The following is a 23,493-nucleotide window of genomic DNA, read 5'->3' as shown; positions in this document are numbered from 1 at the left end:
TCGAATAGACTTCTGTTCTAAGGACAAGGGTAGCCCATATTGACAAAGGGGTTTTGTTAACGGTAAAGCAGTATTATTCAAATGTACTCTTGTAGTTAATACCTGGTTGACGTTACAGCAACTTTTTATGTAGGCCTTTTATTCATTCAAACAACGTGATAAGCTTTGGTTTCTTTATCTGCAAAATGGAGATACCTACCTTCACTGACTTGTTATGAAGATTTCATTATTAATAGACAGTCAATAAATGACAATACTCTAACAAGTTCCTTTGATGGCTCAGCACTTGGACTGGACAGTGAAGGCATTAAGAATACAAAAAGGTCCCTGTCCTCAAGAAGCTCAGTCTTTAGGACCACCTACCACTGAACAATTCTTGATATGGTTCAATCGCTGGGTTTTTTTTTTTTCTGGTATCAAACAGGAAGGGAAAGTTCAAGAGAAAACACTGGCATGTTTTACGGTAAGCTACAGGTTTATTAACATAATATATTCTAACATATATCAAAGTTTCAAGCAGGTCATTTTGAATCTCAAATAAGAAATCACAATATTCAGTATTAATTAAAAACATAAAAAGGGTAAGTGGTTGCCACTCATGGGTCTTAGTCCAAAATGAAAATGCAGAAAACTTTTACTTTGGTGGATCTGTGTTGATGCCATATTTCTCCTTGAGAAGCTTCAACTGTTCTTCCTTCTTCTTTGTGTCCATCTTCTGAAATGCCTGAAAGTGGTAAGCACCAAAGTTAACAGTTACTGATCTGCAGTCAAATGAATTTCACCAACAGCACTACGTAGAACTGAGTACACATCTCCCCTAATGGTACAGTTCTACACTAATTCTTACATGGGATCCCCGAGTGACGAAACCATCGCGATACTTACCCTGTTGGCATTATAGTACAAAACCACGAGGTATCTGTTACACACATTGAATCCTGACAGGTGATCACACGCGTTCTTGGCATCAAAGATGTCTTCATAGACCACATAAGCTGTTCCTCTAGTTTCAGGTGTGTTTCCCCTGAAGAGTTGAATCAGACTTAATTAAAATACACATTTACCTGAAAACTATTAAAGGAAATAAACATTATGGATAGGTATGCTGGATAAGCCTGTAATTCCTTGAATTAGGTAATTTTTGTTTTCATTTTAAGTTAAATGGCTACAGGTTAGACTTACTGTTATATCAAGAATACTAATACAGCTCCTAAAGCAACAGCAGCAAAGACTAGCTTGAACCTTCCGTCTTCATGTTACTGTTCTACTTTCCTACTTCACATACTAAGAACCAATCTTCAGTTTCACACTGAAAAGTACAGTACTTAGGAGTGATGGTTCCTTTTTTTTTTTTTTTGAGGAAGATTAGCCCTGAACTAACATCTGCTGCCAATCCTCCCCTTTTTGCTGAGGAAGACTGGCCCTGAGCTAACATCTGTGCCCATCTTCCTCCACTTTATATGTGGGACACCTACCACAGCATGGCTTGCCAAGTGGTGTCATGTCTGCACCCGGGATCCGAACCAGCGAACCCCGGGCCACCGAAGCAGAACGTGTGCACTTAACCGCTGTGCCACTGGGCCGGCCCCAGGAGTGATGGTTCTTATTAGTTAGCAATGTCTAGAATGGGTTTTTTCTTACTGTGCATTTATGCAACAGAACCAATACTTTATTTACCACACTATAACCTAGAAACTAGGCCCTTGTTTCTAAAAATTTAGATTTTCTTTTTCAACCCTAAAATTCTTAAAGGGCAAGATCTCCATCAATGTAGGAAATAAATGTTTCTAGGCAGTATTTGATAACAGTTTATCAAATACATAGAAATAAAACCTATTTTGTGTCTTTGGGGGGTGGGGTGGGAAGGAAGCCCCTACCAGGAATATGGTAAAATTATAAATAACATATATGTAAGAAAACAGTCAACCATCATCTTTTATGGCCAGGAAAGGATGTCTTCTAATATAAAGAGAGCGTTAATGTAGTTTCATCCACTTTTCTTAGGTTCTTTGCCTTTTTAAAATGCAATATAGTCAGCCCCCTACTTTCATACATTCATTTTTAATACAGTCTGTGCTCTCATGCATTACACAGCTCCATTTGGCTGGGGAAAAGGACTGGGCTTCTGGAGAGACTGTGGTGGAAGTGTACTTGTGGGTGTAGTTATCTGCGAGCCAGAGTAGAATGCTGGAAGGCAGCTGGAAGTGGAAGCTGGACTTTGCTCAGATATGGGGCTGCTTCTTGGGTAGGTGTTTCTTGCCACATGCTCTCCTCACCTCACCAGCTTCCATTAGGGGAGGAGGAAGGGAAGTGTGAGGAGCAACAAACTGCAGGCAGCAGATGGCCATGTGCTTGTGAGGACAATAGGCACAGGACCCACTCAACTTATGCTGTGATATGATAAAGATGGACCCCTTGCCTCCATCTGTGTTCCCGCCACACAGCGCAAGTGTGGCATAAGGCTTAAGACTGTGGGCTGACACTCCGTCTGCCATAGTCCCTGCATAGGGTTAAGGAAAGGTAATAGGCCCATGAGACGGGGAGGCACCTGCCTAGATTTGATCTAGAATGAGCCTGCAGTCTTGGGTCCCAGCCAAGAGCCTGTGCTTCCTATAAAAGAGGAATGGATAGGTATAGGGTGCTGGGCTGGTTGGAGGGTGCCAGTGTCATTGAATGCTCTCACTTTGTCAGGCTGCATGGGCCTGATGAGGCATTTTACATTTTACTCTCTGGGAATAGCACTTAGTATTCCTAAGTATTGTTCTTTCAGACATTTGACTTTTAATCATTTTCAAGAATGCATTAGGTATGAAACTGGGGGACTACCCAAAGGAAAAAACATTGTCCCAAAGATTTCCCCCAAAAGTCTACCTAATTTTCTCTTTGGAATAAAAACAAAAAAAACTTAACAAGATTTTAACTGCCTTAAGGGAAATACAGTCTTATATTTCATTTTACTCCCACAGTGCTATGCATACAGCAAGTGCTAATAAGCATCTGAAGGGTGGAGATCCACTTTCTCCTATCCATTCTCTCACACATTTTTTCTCCAGGAAGCTAACAAAACAAAACAAAAGCATCTCTCTTCCTCTTGCATCTTCTCAGAAAGTAGAACAGGGATGGGCACTAACCCCATTTTAAAGACTCTCCATCTTAAGTGGCCTAGCCCATAATTATCAACCTAATATCTTGAGAACCACATTGTAATTTTAATTTTTCAAAGCATGTACTTGGTACTTACTAAATGTTAGGCACAGAGCCAACATTATTTTCTCCATCGGTGGTTAGATTAGAGTAGGAATAAGAAAACCTAATCATGTTACTTAACCTCTCTGGGCTTCAGTTGCTTCAGGTGTCAAACAGTGACATCAGGCTCTATCACCTGCCCTCCTTTACATGTGGTTTTAAGAATTAAAAGAAGTAACAAGCATGGAAGGGCTTTAAAAAGTTCAAAGCACCGAGTGTCCACTACATGCCAGGTGAGGCGACCAATCATCCCAGTTTGCCCAAGACTGTCCAGGTTTTAGCACTGAAAAGTCCATGACCCCAGACAACTCCTTGGTCCTGGCAAACTGGGAAGGTCAGTCACCCTGGTGCTAGGTGCCACGTATGCTATAAAGCATGATCACACCTATGGAAGAGAAAACACCTCTTTCTCTATCTATAATTTAGACCCAAGTTTCTGCACAACAAACTTTTATGAATTTATTCAACAAATATATATTGTGTTCTTTCTATGTGATAGGCATTGGAAATACAATAGTGAAAAAAGACAAGCATCAGTCTTCCCCTTCAAGGAGCTTTATTCGAGCAGGAGAAAGACATTAAATAATAAATATAAGATAATTATAGTTCATGAGAAATATTATAAAGGAAATAGAGAGCAGTGACGAAGACTTTTTTTTTTTTACATTTGGGGCTTTAGTTTTACTCTGGCACCCTTAGCGATAGTACAGTCAATTATTTCTGCCACTGTCTTTTTTCTGACACTGTGTTTTTATGATCATTATTAACATCCTCCATACTCTTTTGAGTGACAGAGATTAATGGGAGGACAGGGGGCTACTTGAGATAGGCTGGTGAAGGAAAGCCTCTCTGACACTGAAGCTGAGACCTGAAGAATGAGGAGCCAGATATGAGATGAGCCAGGTGAAAACCATTCCAGACGGAGGAACTGCAAGTGCAAAGGCTCTGAGCTTCTCTACTCTTCTAAAGATGCCACGGTTTTATCACTGTCCTTTTGTCTTGGCTTTCTGAAACATCCTCTAACTTCACTGATGCAGGCATCTCTTAATTGTGAACTATCAATAAATTTTGTAATACTTTGATAAGTTAATCACAACTACACTAGCATTTTCTACATTATTCATTTACTTATACACATTGGGTGCTTAACATGTATCAGGCACACAAAGCAAAAACAATATATGGTACCTGCCCTGGAGAAGCTCACAGGCTGGCAGGAGAGAGAAGTGAGTACACAGATGACAGCAAAACCGTAAGTGAACACCAAGAAGAGATGTTCATAGAAGGTGCTATGAGAGCAAAGAGAAGGGGTGGCTAGCACGCTAGGAAGGAAATACTCAATGACGAAGTGTTTTCACAGGCAGTCTAATTTGATCCTCACAAAAATTCTTTTCGGGAGATTGTGTTTCATAGATAATTGTAGTCCAGAGGGGTTAAACATTTTGCCCAGTTTCACATGTCTGGCAGGTACCCCTTGAGTATTGAGGTCTTATAACCAATCCAGTAAATTTATCATGCTACCTCCATGTTAAAAGCTGAAAGGTGCTGTCCATCTAGATTATTTTACATGTGAGGAAACAGAAAACCAAAAAAGCCAGACAATGTGTCTAGGGTCACATGGCTAGTAATAGGGCCTTAAGAAGATCTTGTCTCCTGATCCCCAAATCAGGGAATCTTCTGTACACCTTCTTGTACGTCTAGAACAGGGTTTCTTAACCTAGAGTCCATGTACCCCCTGTAATCATAGACAAAATGCTGTGTGTATTCTTCTGTGGAAAAGGTCCAAAGCTTTTACCCAATACTGGAAGGACTGAGACTTCCTAAAAAGGACAATGGTCTCTAAGGCTTCATTTTCATTTCCATTAGAGTACCAACGATGATCTATTTCCAGCTCTTGGTTTACTTTCTGGAGGGACAGTGATCATTCACAAGGAGAGTCCTCAAGATCTCACAGAGTTCTAAAAGCCAAGAAGGAGCTCTCAGGTCATAAAAGAAAATTTATTAATAGAGAGATAGTCCAACTAAAAATAAAAACCTTAGAAATCCTCAGATGGACTTTCAGGTAATCAGCCCATTTATACTAGTTAGAGTGATAGCAGCTGTGGTACTGTGTAGCGATTCAATTGAGAATCAGAAGATTTTATCACTAACTAGCTGTGTAAAGCTAGAAACGTACTTTTAATCTCTGGGCTTTGGTTGTCTCACCCGTATAACAGACACAGTATCACCTCCACACAGGGCTGTAGTGTTGGTGATGCAAATAAAAGTACCTATTACAACAAATGGCATTTAGTAGGTGTTCAATAAATATCATTTGAAGGTATGAAACCCAATCTTGACATTAAATTTAAACATGAATTCTTTTTGTAATTATTTCCCCCTACACTTTAAAATCTTCAATAGAAAGCAAGAGTTGAAAAAAGTCATTTTTCTCAGTTGCTTTTATACCCTTTACCTCAGTTTATCCACAAACTCTGGAGTCAGTAAAGGAGACAGTGAAGACTACTGAGAAAATTCAACTTAACACATATAAAAAACATAGTATAGTACTTGACTTTACAAATAGTGGGTATGCAATAAATCTTAGTTCTTTCTCTTCCCATCCATTCCCCTGAAACCACTGACCACTACTTCATGCTCTCTATAATTTCTCAACTACTGCTTTTGGCTCTCCGCGAGCTGGATCACGAGGGCCTCAGTAGGTATTTTTCCCTACAAAAAAAAATCTCATTTCCCTGATTTCAATCTGTTAGTCTCTAGGCTTTTGCTTAGGGCTGCCACCCTGCACAGCCTGTGAAGCCAGACATGGTGGCCCCACTGTCAGCTATAATGCTGAGATTATAGATTACGCAATCATTTTCTTTAAATGACATTTCAAGTCTCAGTAAGACTCACACTCTGATTTGACGAATAGGTCCATATTTTCCAAATATATCATACATTTCTTCAGCTGTGATTTTGTATGGCAAATTTCTTATATACAAAATCCGGTTTACTTCAGGTGGAAGTCGAATCTAAAATGAGACAGATGTATTGTCATTATAATAAGGGGCAGGAGTGCTACAGCTTAAAAAAAAATCTCAATGATACATAAGAAAATAATATATAATAAAAAAAGCCAGGAATAAGAATTATAATCTGATATTACTGAAAATGGCATGCTCTTTGGAAAAGCAACTGAGCACTGGTTTGAGGGAAGACTAGTTGTAGGCACTAAGAAAGGGGCTCCTATACCACCCAGCCTTTCAGTCCTACAGCTCAACAAGGATTTCCAGCCTCATTTAAAAGTCCTTAGTGCCTCAGACTTGTGAGGGGAAAGAACAAAGGGAGCTGTTCCTGTTTGCTAGACAATAAAACTCCCGCTGATGACTCTTCTCTGGTCTTCTCAGGAATGTGTTCCATCAACAATCTCCTCTCTAGAATTTACAGCCTTTCCCTCACCACTGGCTTTCTTCTGCTCCTCAAGTGAGCAGTTGCTTATGTCCTGCCAATCCTTACACACACACAAAAATACTTATTTGGATCCCTCTTCATTCATTCATTCATTCAACAAATATTTACTGAGTGCCTTCTTTATGTATACACCAGGCTAGGTATTAGGATTACACAGTGAAGGAAAAAAAGACAAGGTGTCTGCTTTCCCTGGACTTATTGGCTTCCTACTTATTATCCTATCTTGCTTTTTTTTGTCAGTCAAGCACTGGGGAAGAGGAAGTGTAGATTGACAATGATCAACCTACCACAATCTAGCTTCCACCCCAGCCCCAGCACTCCGCTCAAGTGCTTTTGCTCCCTAAGACCTTTTAATTGCAGTGCTCAATTCTCATCATACTTAACTTCTCCAATGCTTCTGACACTTGACTATTACCTTCTCGACTATTCTTGACACTATTTCCTTGGCTTCCTTCTAACTTTCTGGCTAGTTCTTCTCAGTCATCTTTGCCATTAAAATATGCTCTTCCACATCGTTTTATCTTCAGACTTCTTTTCTTGACTCTCCGTATACTTCCTGTAACTCTGTACTCTTTGGTCTCTTAACCACACACATGGTTTCTACAGTAAGTTGATGATTCTGAAACATGTACTGCTTGTCCAGATTTCACTCCTGTGCTCCTGATTAACATATTCAATTTCATACTGGACATTAATGCGCTTAATAACTATTACACTGGCAACGATTTCAGGCATTAATCTAAGTGTTGTATAAATGAAAGACTAAGACACTTATCCTCTGCCCTCAAACTAGTGGTGGTGACAAATGGCAAGCAAATAAGTACAATAAAGTTTTAGATTTTAAGATTCAAGATTAAGTTCAAGCAGATGATCAACACTGCCAATCTTAATAGACTTCTCTAGTAAATCTGCTTTCTCACCCTGCAAGACACTGTATCACACTTCGTCTTCTCTCCTCAAACCTTACCACCACCACTCCCTCTAACATCCAAGTTGGACTGTATCGTCTTGCCTGCCCATCCTAGGAGATGACCTTCGCTCCTGCTTCTTAGAGAAAATAGATATAACCAAATGTTAAGTGCCTTATATTTGTATCACTAAACCCACCAATCTACATTCAGCCATATCCACCACTTTCCCTCTCATTACTATGCCACCCTTCACCTACTGGAAACTTCACTCCTGAACTTAACCCATCTTTCTCCCATATCATCAGTTTCTCCACTCTACTGGATCATTCCCAATGGCATATGAATACACCAAATCACACATCTTAAAAAAGAAAAAACTCAACTATCATCCAATTTCTCTACTTGCTATTTACATGAAAACCTGTGGAAAGAGCTGTCTCCATTTTCCCAACTTCCACACTCTTTTCATCCCACTGCAACCAAGTTTTCATCCACCGAAATGACCATCATCAAGGTTACCAAAATTCTCCATCTCACCATGGCCAATTATCCGTCTTTATCTTACTATACCTCTCAGCGTCTTACAGTTGACCACTCTTTCTTGACACAATTTCTTTTATGTTTCTATAATTCCCCACTCTAACACTAGAATGTTAAGCAGAAGGATTTTTGCTTTATCCACTGTAGAATCCCCAAAACGTAGACTAGTGTCTGGCGTATAGCAAGTGTTCAATAAATATAACTGATGAATTGATTCCTATCTCGCAAGTCTGGTACATGGTAGGTGCTCAAAAATATGTTGAACTAAAACATTAATGAAGATCCAAAAAGCTCCATGATCCGAGGAGAATCCCAGGCTCTAGTTGCCTGTGAACTATTATTTACTGGGGACTCATCTGTGCTATTGACTTTGCAGCGAGCAGAAGATCCCGACGCCAGGTCCTAAGTGCGGTCAAGCAACAAAAGCTCAGGCTAACAGTATCACTGACACTAGGCTAGAGACTGAAGGAACTCTCCAAAGGGGCAGGGCGGAAGTGTGGCTCAAGGAGCACATCCATAAGGACGGGCCGGGATGGAATCCCCTGGGATAGGATAGTAGATGCTCGGCGTCCCCGCCCTGGGGGCCGGGGAGGGGCGAGAATGCTCAGATCCACGCCGCTGAGAAAGCCCAGCAGCGAAGTCCTCACCGTCCTCGGCAGAAGCCTCGATACTCACATTCGCCCTCTTGGCCGCTTGCATCGCCATCTTGGCGGGCTGATGAGGTTACCGCAGCAAATACTGGAATTCCTCCCAACACCTCCGGAGCTCGCTCAGCTTCGAGCGCAACAAGGTGTCAGATACGGGACACCAACGTCCAGCCTCCGCCGGAAGCTTTCTAACGCGTCGGAATGTCGCCGTCTCACGCCGAGACGTGCTGACGTATACTTTCCTTCGGAAAGACTCCGGGCACAACGAGCCTGAGGTAAAACGCAGGCCGGAAGGTAGAAAGTCAAGGGTCCCAGACGCTTCCGAGCTCTGGACCGGAAAAGGCGGGGCCTGGCCTTTAGAAGGGGAGATGTTCCGGCCGGGTGGCCGCGAGCAGAGGAAGCTGGCCGGAGGGGGCGGGGCCTGAGGAGAGCGGGCGCGGCGGAGATGTGCCCAGGTGAGTTGCGGGAGAGGGCGGGGCCTGGCGTGGGACGTGGGACCGCGGGACCGCGGCGACCGCGGCTGGTGCGAGGGACTTGTGGGTGGGCCTCATCCTCTTTCAGCGCGCAATGCAGCCCTACAGCCTTCTGGCTGGTTATGTGGTGGCCCACTGTGTATCCTATCCGTAACCCCCCCCCCCCCCCCGGCCTCGGCGCAGCCCCGAAAGTGGAGCATCAGCTCATCGGGCCTCTCCTGTAACCCTCGCGGCGACGCCCGCCCCGACGCCCACCTCAGCCCCGCCCAGGCGGCCTCGGTCCGCGCGCTAGGGCCGCCATAGTGAGCCGGCCACCGGGTTTCAAATCCACTCTCTCTTTTATTTTCTTAGCCCGGCTTTGCACGCATCATGTGACGAGGCCGGGGGTGGGGGGGACCCGTGGGTTACACGCGGGCCCGGAGCAACACCCGGCCTCTTGCCCGCGCACAGTGAGTTTTCTTCACGTTTGCTCTGGGAAGGCCTGAGGTAGCCGTGTCCTGTACTGCCTCCTCGTCCTTCACTGGGGCAGCTCCAGGACGATCTTGCCCACGTTCTTGTTAGTCTCCATGTGCGCATGGGCCTCTTGGATTTCAGTCACGGGGAAGACTCTGTCCAGAACCGGCAGTAGACGTTGGGGGCCCTCGGTGGAGAAGTGGGGCAGAATTTGTTCTGTGAAAGCCTTCACCAGCATTTGCTTGTACTAAAACAAGGAAAAGGAGACCATCAGCCCAGGCAGATACCTTACCTTGCCACTCCCCATCCTGCTTGGCCCTTGTGCTCTGAAACGTGTACACATCTGAAAAGCTCACAGGGAACCTAACCACTTCACCATCAGCATGTATGTGTATATCCCCAAATATGTAACCTCTGTTCTGTACCAGATAAAGACCGAAGCCTGGTGGCCCGCCGGTGCCTGAAGGTTAAGTTTGGGCCCTCTGGTTGGCTGCCCGGAGTTTCCCCCGTTGGGATGCTGGGTTCCCACCTAGCACTACTCATCAAGCCAGGCTGAGGTAGCCTCCTGCATAGCAGAGCCAGAAGGACCTACAACTAGAATATACAACTGTATACTGGGAGGCTTTGGGGAGTAGGAGAAGAAGAAGAAAAAAGAAGGTCGACAACAGATGTTAGCTCAGGGGCCGATCTTAAAAGGAAGAAAAAAAAAGACTGAAGCCTGCAACAAAATAGCATCAATGACAGCGGCCGAAGGACTGTTTTTTAAAATAAAGGCTTCAAGCAGGAGGCAGCCACAGACAGGATTTACAAAGGCTCAGTTCAAAAGGGATGTTTAAGCTCTGCTATCCCCTAGCAGGTGTGAAACCCTATTTTGGGAAACATTGCCAAAGCTAGTGCCTGCTAGAATGCCATACAGAGATTTCAGGAACATATAATCTGTTGAAGGTAGAGGCATCCTAACCTTATTTACCTAAGAGGCTGTCTTAGCACACTGAGAAGAGTTCTGCCTTTGAAAACAAAGTCTTGGAACTATTAGAAATATTTCCTAATGTGTCAAGGCTTTGTTCCTTCTGTTAGAAAGTTTAAATAATATATAAAGTATTAGCTATGCTCTTGCCAAGATGTTGAGGCTTCTATTGACTAATTTTCATTAGTTCTGTGAAATTGGGTTACCCATTTATCCACAAGGGGGCAGATTTCTACATAGGCTCCCTAACTTAAGATGTGACAGATACTCCTTTCTCAGGGTGATATAAAGGAATCATACTTTCCTGGGTAATAGTTAAATAACACGTTTTTTTTCACTCATCACTCACCTTTTTGTCCCTACATCTCAGCCGACTGGTGATCAGACTTCCTCGTTTAAAAAACAGCTTTGAAAACAGAGGCCCACTGACGTTAGCTCCTCCCATCAGACCATAGAGAACCCAGCGACCATCAAGAGCCAAGCAGGTGACATTTTTCTCCCAGTAGGATCCGCCTATGCAGTCTAGAATAATGTTGACTCCAGCGCCTTACACATGAAACACAGATTTGTAATGCTAGTCAGACACAGAAAGCTTGGTGTAAAATAAGATTCCATGGTATATTTGTGGATATATGGGTATAAATAAATACAGGTGCAACTGGTAAATCTACAGTTTGGAACTAGAAACATTGTTTGTAGAAACATTGTTGTAAATGGAGTTTGGGGAGCTGAACTCTATTGTCTATGTGTGCTGTAGTTCATCTTTTATGATCCCTAGCCACACCAAGAGGGAAATGGGGCAACACCATGATCTGGTATTTCCCCTGACCCCTAAGTAGAGAACCCACTGGCACCCAGGCATGAGTGAGAACAGAACAGAGGAGCTCCCCCCCACCAAGCTACAGGGCAGGCAGTTGTTCACATCCAAGTTATGAAGTGTCTGAACTGGGTTGTCTGAATCGTAGCTTTGCTAGCTTTGGTTTCATCTCCCTTTTTTGACTTCGGTGGGAAAATGGAAAGGATGAGCCAAAAATATACAGATTTGGCTTCGGAATACAGAAGCATGCATATCTACTCACGCATTTAGGGAGCTACCACCCCAACCCTACTATGACCAGCTCCGAACTGGTGTCCGCCCCATGCCTCCTGTTAATTCACTGTAGAGCGGCTGGTTGGGAAGAAGAGGTCCTAGGTAATTCCAAGCCAACTCTGTGTGATTATCCAGTTTCTAAGATGTGTATGAATAATATTAGTTACAAGAATGCACATGGAAACCATTTTAGTCCTAAAGACTGGCTGCCTATCTCCAGTGGTCAAACGCCAGAGCATTAGAATTTGGCCAGGGTAGCTGTTGTGCATTTAGCAGAGGCAAGACAGATCCAAAGCACCGGCACCCTTGAGGCTGGTGAGGATTTTATTTAATCATCTCTGAAATTTCTGCTGAGCTGCAGAAGCTGTTGTTTACCTTTAGTGAATTTCAGTGTTGCTTCAGAAAAATCCTCTTCTTTGTAATTGAATCCAGCAGCTGCTCCGAGCTTTTCTGCCATCTGAAGCTTGTGTTGGGAGCCAGCTGTGACCAGAGGAGTAGCTCCTGCCATCCGAGTGAGTTGGATGGCAGCTGTGCCCACGCCACTTGATCCTGCATGGATTAGCACAGTGTCTCCAGCCTGAACGTTTCCTGTGATAGAAAGTACAGGAACCATCCTCTTTACTGTGCAACTGCTACACATTCTCCACTCAGGCATATTCTACCACGATCATCCGGCCCTGGGACCACCACATGCCAAATCTCTTGCTCTCTTAAGAGAACATATTGTCAGTTCTTATTTTGTCTTATTGCCTCTGGTCAAAGTGGGAAACAACTTTTGAAACAGTTACTAGCAGCCACATCCATAATCTCTGTTTTACCTATGAAATAATAGCAAAACACACATCTCTGACCTATACCCGAATAAGTAAGAATAAGCATCATTCCACTGTCACCACCTGGAGCCCGTCCCTCTTCAGTCTGAAACTGGCCTCTAGCCAGTCTCACTGATCCAGGTACCATGCACAGCCACCAGGCTCCTCCTCCTATAATGGAGCTCTCCTTATGTCACTTTCTCCTTAAAATGTAAAGTGGTTCTCAACTAGCTTTTGCATCAAGTCCACACAGCCTGCCATTCAAGGCCACCAACAATCTAGTCCTAGTCTCATCTTTCACAAATGATAATTGTCATCCTTCACTTCTGAGCAGAGTAGCTGATCTCACCTTGACACTCTTACTTAGGCCACTTTGGCCTGCCTTCTGTCCATCACAACTCTACCCACCTTCTCTTCCAGAAAGCCCTCTCTGACCACCCTTGCCCACACCAGCTTTTCCCATCTTGAGCTTCTATTGTAGTTAGAGACAGTGCCACCCTTCTGAACTCTATGATTGTCTAATTCTTGAGTATGTGTTGTCTTTCCAACTACACTGAACTCCCTAAAGGGAGGGACCAAGTCTCCTTAGGCTCCGTCATGTGAGCTCTTGGCTGGCCTCAGTGGGATTGGGGAAGAATAAAAGAGTTGATTGACTGGCACTTTGTGCTGTACTAGGGCTCCCAGAGAGAAGCTCACCATGACTTTGAGAAGCTGAGACTACTGCTGGGCCTACAGTGTGATGACGTGCACAGGCCTTCTATCTGCTAATCATATTTTCAGCCTCAACATCAAGCCATTGCTAAAATGGTATGAGGACCTGATACTACTGGTGGTATAGTAGGGTGAGGTGCTGGGGCTAGCTGGGGCTCGGTGGCCAGGCCAAAATTGCCCTGGAGGACTGCTGGATTTTGAGGTGGCTGAGTCATGAAGGAATTGAGCCACATTGTATGGAGTGACCATGGGGGGCCTCCTCACCCAAGAGATGTAATAGCTGGAATGCGGTGAGCCAGACCTCTGGGATAGCTGCAGCCTGGGGCAGGGTCAGTCCTGCCGGGATGGGCATGAGGAGCCCTTCAGGGACAGTAACATATTGAGCCTGGCCCCCGCCAGGCAGTAGAGCCATGGCTGGGTCCCCAATCTTCCATTGCCCCTGGCAGCCAGGCCCCAGCTCTACCACGTATCCAGATGCCTCGAGTCCCAGAATGCTGCTGGCTCCTGGGGGTGGGTCATACTGGCCTTGTCTCTGCAGAGAGAGGGGTGCAGTAAATGGTGAGCATGATCAGAAATCTGTCACCGTTCCTGGCCCTCTTCCCATAGCCTCTCTTTTTCTCAGAAAATTCAGGATGAAGTCAGGTTTTGGTGGTCAGGAAAAGAGAGAGGAGAGGTCATTTGCTTTATGTAAATAAGAGACTGTATATGCCGGCCTGGTGGCGCAGCAGTTAAGTGCGCATGTTCCGCTTCGGGGGCCCCGGGTTCACCGGTTCGGATCCCAGGTGCCGACATGACACTGCTTGGCACGCCATGCTGTGGTAGGTGTCCCACATATAAAGTAGAGGAAGATGGGCACGGATGTTAGCTCAGGGCCAGTCTTCCTCAGCAAAAGAGGAGGATCAGGGGGCTGGCCCCGTGGCCGAGTGGTTAAGTTCGCGCGCTCCGCTGCAGGCGGCCCAGTGTTTCGTCGGTTCGAATCCTGGGCACGGACATGGCACTGCTCATCAAACCACGCTGAGGCAGCGTCCCACATGCCACAACTAGAAGGACCTACAACTAAGAATATGCAACTATGTACCTGGGGGCTTTGGGGAGAAAAAGGAAAAAAATAAAATCTTTAAAAAAAAAGAGGAGGATCAGCAGCAGTTAGCTCAGGGCTAATCTTCCTCAAAAAAAAAAAGTGTAGGTCACATAATCAGTAGATGTCACAATTGGTAGAGTTTTTAGCTATTTACTTCATATAAACCCCTTGTTTTACAAATGGAGAAACGCAGACCTGGGCAGAAAAATGCCTTGTTCAAGGTCTCAAAGTAAATTAGTAGCCGGACTAGGAACAAAATGTTTACTCTTTAACGATAGTTCTCATGTATCAAGTGCCAGGTTCTGTACTCACTCACTAGGCCAGAGGGACTGAACTAGAGAGTGTGCATCGGGACATTTGAGGAGCTTTTTCAGTGTACATATGCTGGGTCCCGGCCATGCTTATTTTGAAATGGTGCCCCATGTGATTCTGGTGCACATTTCTCAATTACCCCAACCAATGCAGCTGGCCCAGTTTAGTGCATTAAATAGCAGACCAAAGAAAATTCTTAGAGTACTTCTCCCTGCCAGCTCTGGGACTCTCCGAGTGGAAAGAGTGCAAACTTTGGAGCCACTAAGACCTCAATTTGAGTCACAGCTCCCCCATTACTAATATTGTGGCCCTGGGGTATTGCTAAACCTCTCTGACCCTCAGTTTCTTTATCTGTAGAATAAAAATGGTGAACAAGGTTGCCCGTGGAGTTAATGAGATAGAGCAAAGCCTAACACACACATTCCCTCAACAAATGGTTAGCTCCCTTCTTATCTGAAAGTCTGACCGGACTGTGGGTTAACACAGGGTGGATTCTGTTTTGCAAATACCCCTGTATTTTGTGTAAAAGGAGGCTAACTGATTCTGCCTTAGAGCCCCCAGCACACACTCTGCACACACTTAAGGATGAGTGTTACTGGCTGCGCCCCAGGTCATTCCTTCATCTTTCTGGTGAATGTTTATCGAAGGCCCTAGAGTCCTGCCCTGCCCGACCTGCTGCCTGACCCCTGGGTACCTGGAGTAAGTCCGCCCGGTTCAGGGCGCTGGCCACCACCTTCAGGAGGACTTCACCCTCTCCTGGGCTCGGCTTCTCCACCTCCTTTAGGTAGAGGTTTTCTGGTCCTCCTGGCTTGTCAAAGTGCACGGCTAACATACTCACTCTCTGAGGACACAAGGTAGAACAAGGGAAGGAGCACGGGGTTCTTGGGGGAACCCAGCGCCCCAACAGAAGCTGCAGCGCCCCCTGCCGGCCACGGGCCTCCCTGGTCCGTCTCGGGGAGGTCTGCCCACCAACGCCCCTGCCCCCGCCCTCAAGCTCCTTCCTGCGACGTCCCTGCAGCCTCCAGACAGACCCCACACGGAGAACACAGATTGGGACAGGGTGGAGTGTGGGCGGCCGTACAGGGATGGATGCAGCGGAGCAGGAAAACACGGAAAAGCAGGAGGCCAATTACACTCCCTCTGAGCTGGGCTCCTCCACCCGACCCTGTTCCTCAGCGCACGTGTGGGTGAGTTACTTGCTTGGCCGGGCGCCTCCGCTGCTCCAGGTCCAGGCACTGTCCTGCGCTCCCTGAGGAGTCCTGGTGCTGCCTCCGCCGCGACAGCAATGGACGGCTGTACTCCAATGGACAGCCCAAGGGGTGGGGCTGAGCAGAACCAACCCTCCCCCTCTTCCTTCTCCTTCCCGTCGAAAGTGCAAAGTTACTGACAGCAAATCAGATTTTCTTTTCCTTTGAACCTCTAGAAACTAGTCTTCCTTTCGGTTTGGCTTGAAATGCGATTCCAGCTCTCACTGTGAGAAGAGAAAACTTCCCCCACTCTAGGAAACTAGAGCTGAACTCTCGACGGGCGATCGGTCCGCTGCCCTGTCAGGGCAGCCTTTCAGCCCATTTACGCTGCAGGTCTGGCATCCTGCCCTTCCTGTGGGCAGGCAGCTTGAGTACGGTGGGCAAGCAGGGTGCTGCTGAGAGAAAAGAGAGGAGCATTAGCAAAAGAGAGAAGGTAAAAAGCAGTTGTGGGTCCTTGTCACTTGTGCGCTTCCTCTTGACGTTCCTGGGGATGAGAGAGAGGCCCCTGGAAGATGCTGCCCAATGAGGCAGTTTTGACTGGTTAAAAGGCTACATCAGGGTTTCTCAACTTTGGCACTCTTGACATTTTGGAATAGATCCTTCTTTGTTGTGAAAGACTGCGGTACTGTCTGCAGGATGTTTAAAGACTGTAGGAGGTTTAGCAGGATCCCCGGTCTCGAGCCACTAGATACCAATAATACCCCCATCCAGTCGTGACTGTAAAAACTATCCCCAGACATTGCTCCTGATTAGAAACCACTGGGTTAGAAGAATACACACGTGTGTGCCTGTGCAAAAACAACATAGGTAACATCTTTTTTTATTACATAGCAGTGGCGTATAATTTATCACCTCTTCACATGCATTCTTTTATTTGGTCTCCATAACACTTTACTAAAAAGAAACTGAAATATAGAAAGATTAGTTTGATTTCAAGAGGCACATAGCTGGTGAGTGTCAGAGCCAGGAATCAAATTGGGATCTCCTGGGTTCTTGTCCAGGGCTCTTTGCTCTTTCTACTGTATGGCAGGCTGCTTTGTGGAACAGTCTCTCCTATCAATTACAAAACCCTCTTTCTCTCTTTATTTACATCCCTCTGCTGAGTACACCTTTTGCAAGAAGGTTTTATATATATATATATATATATATATATATATATATTTTTTTTTTTTTTTGGAAGATTAACCCTGAGCTAACATCTGCTGCCAATCCTCCTCTTTTGCTGAGTAATACTGGCCCTGAGCTAACATCCATGCCCATCTTCCGCTACCTTGTATGTGGGATGCCTGCTGCAGCAGCATGGTTTGACAAGTGGTGTGTAGGTCCGCACCCAGCATCTGAACTAGCAAACTTGGGGTGCTGGAGCAGAATGCGCGAACTTAACCACTGTGCTACCAGGCTGGCCCCAAGAGGGTTATGTATTTTTATAAGGCCTTCTGTTTTACAAAAATGCCTGTCAGCCACTGTCCCTCCTGTTGCCATCCATATCAAAGCCATCGTTGCAAGGAAAGGGACATAAGCCAACAGTGTATTCAGAGAAGGTCCATGTGAGGCCTTTTCTGGAACCTGTGTGATAGATCTTTCTTGCTACTTTTGTAGGTAGATTCTGGTGTCTCAGAAGGACCATGTCCCAGGGAGGACAGGAAACCTCTGCTGCTGGCTCCCTGGTAGCTAAAGAATAAGATCCAAACTCAGAAGCCTGGCACTTAAGGTCATATTCTCTCTCTCCTTTCTAGAGAAAGCCTACTCATTCAGGGCCCTGCTTATGCCTCTCCTCTGAGGATTCTCCAGAGGGCATCTTCTCCCCCACCCTCACCCCTTGGTCTGGGTAAGCATCTGAAGAAAAATATCAGAGTTTTTGGACAAGGAGTGGAAAATAGTGGACCCCAGGAAAAAGCTTGACTTGTAGAGATTCGTAGGAAGGTGAATATCTCATGGGAGTGTGCCAGGTCTCTAGCCCCCAGGAGGCTCAGATGGAGCTTAATAGGTGGGCTGAGCCCTCCCTGCTCCTGAGATTGGGCAAGTACAGGGAGTCAAAAAAGCAGGGGGTCCTCTTGCCACCTTATATACCCCCAGCGTACAAAGGTAGAGACCACTTCCCTTTCACCATCTGTGGGCCTGCCATGGTAATTTAGGGTATTCCAACAATGAAAATAACTTATCTAATGGTAGCCAGCAACAGAGTCAAGATCTGTCAGAACAAATGGAATAAATACCCAGCAAAATAGAGCAACTGGAGAGAACAGATGAAAACTTGAAAAAAATAGAAGCAATTGAGAAGATTCAGGGGTACTACAAAAATATTTGTAGAATTAAAAAAAAAAAAAGAGATTTCCCAATTAAACAATTCAGTAGATGCTTTGAAGGAGATGGTCATTGTTGAGACCTGAATTAGTGGCTTAAGAGATTAGGGTCAAGAAATATCTCAGGCAACAGAACAAAAGCTTAAAGAGATGGAAATTCATAAAACGATGAGAAACTTTGAGAATAAATTCTGGAGATCCTGCCATGAGAATAATAAAAGTTTTAGGGGCCGACCCTGGGGCCGAGTGGTGAAGTTCGCGTGCTCCACTTTGGTGGCCCAGGGTTTCGCCAGTTCAGATCCTGGGCACGGACGTGGCACTGCTCGTCAAGCCATGCTGAGGTGGCCTTCCACATAGCACAACCAGAAGGACCTACAAATAGAATATACATCTATGCACTGGGAGGCTTTGGGGAGAAGAAGAAAAAGAAAAAGAAAAAAAAGATTGGCAACAGATGTTAGCTCAGGTGCCAATCTTAAAAACAAGAAAAAAAAGAATAGAAGCTTTAGAAGGAGGAAGAGGAATGGATGAAGAAGACTCAGTAGTTCAAGAAGTAACAGAATAAAGTTTTCCTAAACTGGATCAGATTCTACAAATTGAAACGGTTCGCTGAAGTAAAGGATGGATTGATGAGAAAAAAACACACACCTATATTTTGTAAAATTCCTAGTTCTACAAATTTCCAGGTGGAAAGAATAAGTTATCTACAAAGGGTTAAAAAATCAAAATGGCAGGGGCCCACCCAGTGGTGCAGCAGTTAAGTGCACACGTTCTGCTTCGGCGACCTGGGGTTCACTGGTTCAGATCCCGGGTGCGGACATGGCACCACTTGGCTAAGCCATGCTGTGGTAGGCGTCCCACATATGAAGTAGAGGAAGATGGGCACGGATGTTAACTCAGGGCCAGCCTTCCTCAGCAAAAAGAGGAGGATTGGCAGCAGATGTTAGCTCAGGGCTAATCTTCCTTACAAAAAGAAAAAAAAAATCAAAATGGTGTCAAGTTTCTATCTGCATCCTGGAAGCTAGACGAGAGTAAGCTAGCATCTATTGACTAGAAGAAAAAGACTGCAACCCAATCATCTTACACCTAGCTAAGATAGATAAGTTTTTGCATTTGTCAGGGCAAAAATATATTTAAGGATATGCAAGAATTCAGAGACACATCACCCGTTACCTATCTGTAAGTACTTGAATAAAGACTCTAACCAAATAACATGTCAGAACAGAGACAGAGGGAGAGGGAACAGTGGTAAACAACAAACTTTGCGAAATATGTAGAATTAAACTGATTGGATAAAAAACAATTGAATGGGTAAGGATAGACCAGGAATGTGTAATGTAAGTGCTAAATAAGAACTTTTAAAATGTAAGAAATTACTTTGAGGGGAATTCTGAATAATAATGAAGCACTAAATGTACTAAACTATCTTTGCAAAACTAGGAGTTGAAGGTGGTAAAGATCTTACCTTATTGGTGAGTGCCTTCATGGGAAAACAAGGGAGGAAGGAATACAATCTTATGGGGAAATAGATTATATTTAGTAGAAATGTTCTAATGTAGTACATTCATGTAGAAATGATTATGAAACTCAAGAAATGGACAAGAGAACTTCCAAATTAACAAGGGGAAAAAATGGAAATGATAACCACTTAAAACCAGCAAAGGAAATAAAAGGAAAAAGTGAAAATAAAAAGTTTAATAATAAAGTGGCAGAATAAAATCAAGCATAGCAATTATTATAATAAATTTAAACATAAATTCTATTAAAAGTCAGAGATTGCCAGATGACTTTAAAAAGGTAGAATCTATGAAGAAGATATAACAATTATGAGCCTGAATGCATAAAACCAACAAAGCTAAATTAGAAATTCAAGGACAAATGGATAAAACTGTAGTCATAGTGCAAGACGTCAGTACATCACTCTCAGAATTTGGGTGATATAATAGAAAAAAGTTAATGACGACACAGAAGAATTGAATAATGCAATCAGTAAGCTTGATTTAATAAACTTTGCAAATACAGCATATACATTTTAGGTCCATGGATAATTTACAAAATTAGTCAAGTATTTGTCATGAAAGAAAAACCTTAAATTTTAAAAAGCACGAATTTACAGGCCATATTTTCTCAATCACATGTCAATGAAATTAGAAACAAATAATAAAAAAAGGATCCCTTAACCTCCCCAAAAAATCCCTTAATTACTTAGAAAAAACACATTCTGAGATAACCCTGGGATTAAAGTGAATTTAAAAAGAAAAATTAAAAGGTAAAGGAAGGAGGGGCCAGCCCAATGGCACAGTGGTTAATTTCACACATTCTGCTTTGGTGGCCCGGGGTTCACCGGTTCAGATCCTGGGTGTGGACATGGCACTGCTTGGCAAGCCATACTGTGGTAGGCATCCCACATATAAAGTAGAGGAAGATGGGCACAGATGTTAGCTCAGGGCCAGTCTTCCTCAGCAAAAAGAGGAGGATTGGCAGCAGATGTTAGCTCAGGGCTAATCTTCCTCAAAAGAAAAAAAAAATAGAAGAAAAGTAAAGGAAGGAGAATTACGAACTATGTAGTAATAAACAAAAAGAGAATAACTTTAATTGTGTTCACTGTTAAAGAAGAAACATGAAAAATGAAGGAACTAGATATTCATTTACGAAAATAGAAAAGTAACACAAAACAAACTGGAAAAAAGAATCAATAAAAATAAAAGCTGACATTAGTAAAATACAAAACAGACAAGAAACTAGAAAAGATAAATAAATTCAAAGGCTACTTCTTTATAAAAACCAGTAACATAGATGAAATCTATTGTTAGTTGGTTTTAGGGAACAAGAAAGAGACAAAGTTTGAAAGATTAGGAATGAGAAAGGAGATATAACTACAAATATAGAAGTGATTTAAAGAAGAATAAAGTCAAATTACATCTAATTTTATGGCAATAAATTTAAAACTCTAGAGAAAATGGAGGATTTTCTAGCAAAATTACTCCTTCCTGCCAATTGGAGGAGTATTTCCTCCTCACCCCGTTGATGTTGGGTTTGCCCTTGTGACTTGCTTTGGCCAAGGGAGTGGGTACGAGTGACAAGGACATGATCAGTTTCCATCAGCCCTCCTGCCATCTACAGGTAGGCTCTCCTTTAGCTTGTTCCAGCACGAGAGACACACAGAGCAGACCTACACCCAAACTATTGCCTGGGGCCAAGCCCAGGAGAGCCCGGTAGGACCCAGGATAGCCATAACTGAGCAAGAAACAAACATTTGTTGTTGTTATAAACTGTTAAGATTTTGAGGTAGTCTATTTTTGTAGTGAAAGTTAATAAAGACAAGATTTTCTTTGAAATATTAGTGAATGGAATTAAGCAATTTATCAAAAGAATAATATACTATGGCTATACATACAAAATCAACATTAGAAAATCTGTGAATATAACTCTAACATCAACAAATTAGAGGAGAAAGTACTATATGAGCCAATCAATAGAAGCTAAAAAGGCATTGATTAAACCCAGAAGCCATTTGTTTTAAAACTCCAAGCAAAACAGGAATAAAAGGAATAGTGGACTATTTACCAAAAACCCACAGCAAATACTATCATAAATGGAAAAACACTAAAACAATTTCAGTTAATATCAGAAAATAGAGAGGGATGCCCACTGTTGACATTATTATTTAACATTACTTTGGAAGTTTTAGTAAATGCACTAACATACACAGACACAGACAAAAGGAATTTACTGATATAAACACTGTAAAAGTGATAAAACCATCTCCTTTTGCTGTTGATATGATTGTAGACCTAGAAAACCCAAGAGATGCCAGTTAAAAAGAAAAATTCAAACTAACATTAATGAGATAATTTGTTAGGCTGTCTGGATGTAAGACACATACACCAAAAATAGCTTTACTCTACTCTAGCTAAGTACTTAGAAACAAAAATGGGAGAAATATCCTTTTTACAAAAGCAACACAAGCTGTAAAAAGCTTAGGAATAATTTTAACAAGAAAGGTACAGGAATTATATGCAGGAGACTACAAAACTATATTGGAGAACAGAAAACAAGATCTGAACAAATGGAACAATACCATGTTGTTGGATGAGAAGATAGAACATAAAACTGTCAAATCTAACAATGTATACCTTCATTGTAAATTTAGTTATAATGCCAGCAGGATCTTTTTATTTATTTATTTAGTTAGTTAGTTAGTTATTTTGAGGAAGATTAGCTCTGAGCTAACATCTGCTGCCAACCCTCCTCTTTTTGCTGAGGAAGGCTGGCCCTGAGCTAACATCCGTGCCCATCTTCCTCTACTTTTATATGTGGGACACCTGCCAGAGCACGGCTTGACAAGTGGTGCGTAGGTCTGCGCCTGGGATCCGAACTGGCGAACCCTGGGCTGCTGAAGCAGAACGTGTGAGCTTAACCACTGTGTCACCGGGCTGGCCCCTAGGATCTTTTTAAATTGGATAAAATGATGATAGAGTTTATGTGGAAGGATAAATCCCCCCCCCCCCCACAATGGCCAAGAAATATATGAAAAACAATAGTGAAGAAGACTTATATTACCAGATGTCAGAAAATACTATAATAACAGTGATAACAATGACAATATAGTACTTACTTCCGAGATGTTTGTTCTATAGAAATAAAAAAACAACAATATGTAAGGACGTGTACAGAAATGTTTATTACAACATTGATCACAGTGACAAAAATCTAGAAACAAAATAGACCCCATCACTAGGGAAATGGCTGGATAAACAATGAACACTATGCATCCATTTGAAAAATGACCTAAGTTATAGCAGTTGACATAGAGGGATTTCCATGAAACATTTGTTTAATGAGAGTAACGTTTTGGTAAAACAATGATAAAATATTCCTATACACATGTACATGACTATACACACATGTACCCATGCACACACACTTATATGAGTTACATGAGCATGGACTCTTTTAATAGATAGTTATTTTTTATATATATAAGTTGTTTTGGGTTACTTGGGAGAAGGTGCTGTCGCGGAAGGTAGGAAAATAAAAAAGGAAAGGAGAAAAATGTATAACTTTTAAGCACTTTATGTGTGGAGCTATGTAAAAGAAATTAGACATTTAACATTAAGGAAAAAATTGAGGAAGATTGCTACACTTATGGTCCTGGTGAACCACATCTCCCTGTACCCACACTCCTACATAGTCCCCTTACACACTGATTGTGGGTTTGATCATGTGACTTGCTTTGGCCAGTGG

General features: G+C 43.3%; 3 protein-coding genes across 26 annotated transcripts in view; 1 reads left to right on the top strand and 2 right to left on the bottom strand.

Annotated features, from left to right (window-relative positions):
- Nucleotides 1-456: 456 nt before the first annotated feature.
- On the bottom strand, nucleotides 457-9,169 carry SF3B6 (splicing factor 3b subunit 6). Its single transcript, XM_008538065.2, has 4 exons — nucleotides 8,826-9,169; nucleotides 6,142-6,260; nucleotides 886-1,024; nucleotides 457-724 (listed from the first exon to the last, which is right to left on the bottom strand). The coding sequence occupies exons 1-4, from the start codon at nucleotides 8,853-8,855 to the stop codon at nucleotides 635-637; spliced, it is 378 nt and encodes a 125-aa protein (XP_008536287.1). The 5' UTR covers nucleotides 8,856-9,169; the 3' UTR covers nucleotides 457-634.
- The window catches only part of FAM228B (family with sequence similarity 228 member B), a 94,721-nt gene continuing 80,363 nt past the window's right edge, over nucleotides 9,136-23,493 (top strand). For 13 of the 15 annotated variants that reach the window (XR_011526663.1, XR_011526662.1, XR_011526660.1 and 10 more), the window contains exon 1: nucleotides 9,153-9,252. Coding sequence is in view for 10 of the 15 variants with exons in the window: in XM_070574313.1 (XP_070430414.1) it covers nucleotides 9,243-9,252 (10 nt within the window). In the remaining 5 variants the exon portion in view is untranslated. Of the gene's footprint in view, nucleotides 9,253-23,493 lie in introns of all 15 variants that reach the window. The other 2 variants (XM_070574315.1, XM_070574311.1) reach the window with 2 other exon arrangements.
- TP53I3 (tumor protein p53 inducible protein 3) lies at nucleotides 9,590-16,413 on the bottom strand. 10 transcript variants are annotated; one of them, XM_008538066.2, is made up of 6 exons: nucleotides 15,893-16,413; nucleotides 15,391-15,537; nucleotides 13,568-13,835; nucleotides 12,156-12,368; nucleotides 11,040-11,236; nucleotides 9,590-9,970 (listed from the first exon to the last, which is right to left on the bottom strand). In XM_008538066.2, exons 2-6 carry the CDS (start codon nucleotides 15,526-15,528, stop codon nucleotides 9,788-9,790), a joined length of 999 nt encoding a protein of 332 aa, XP_008536288.2. In that variant the 5' UTR covers nucleotides 15,529-15,537; nucleotides 15,893-16,413; the 3' UTR covers nucleotides 9,590-9,787. The 10 variants fall into 10 exon arrangements, with proteins under 10 accessions (XP_008536288.2, XP_008536290.2, XP_008536289.2 ...); XM_008538068.2 differs by having other exon boundaries at nucleotides 15,897-16,221; XM_008538067.2 differs by having other exon boundaries at nucleotides 15,778-16,009.

The sequence above is a fragment of the Equus przewalskii genome, chromosome 14 (assembly GCF_037783145.1).
Source record: "Equus przewalskii isolate Varuska chromosome 14, EquPr2, whole genome shotgun sequence".
NCBI lineage: Eukaryota > Metazoa > Chordata > Mammalia > Perissodactyla > Equidae > Equus > Equus przewalskii.
Note: the sequence above shows the minus strand (reverse complement) of the source record. Positions and strands in the feature narration are given on the sequence as shown.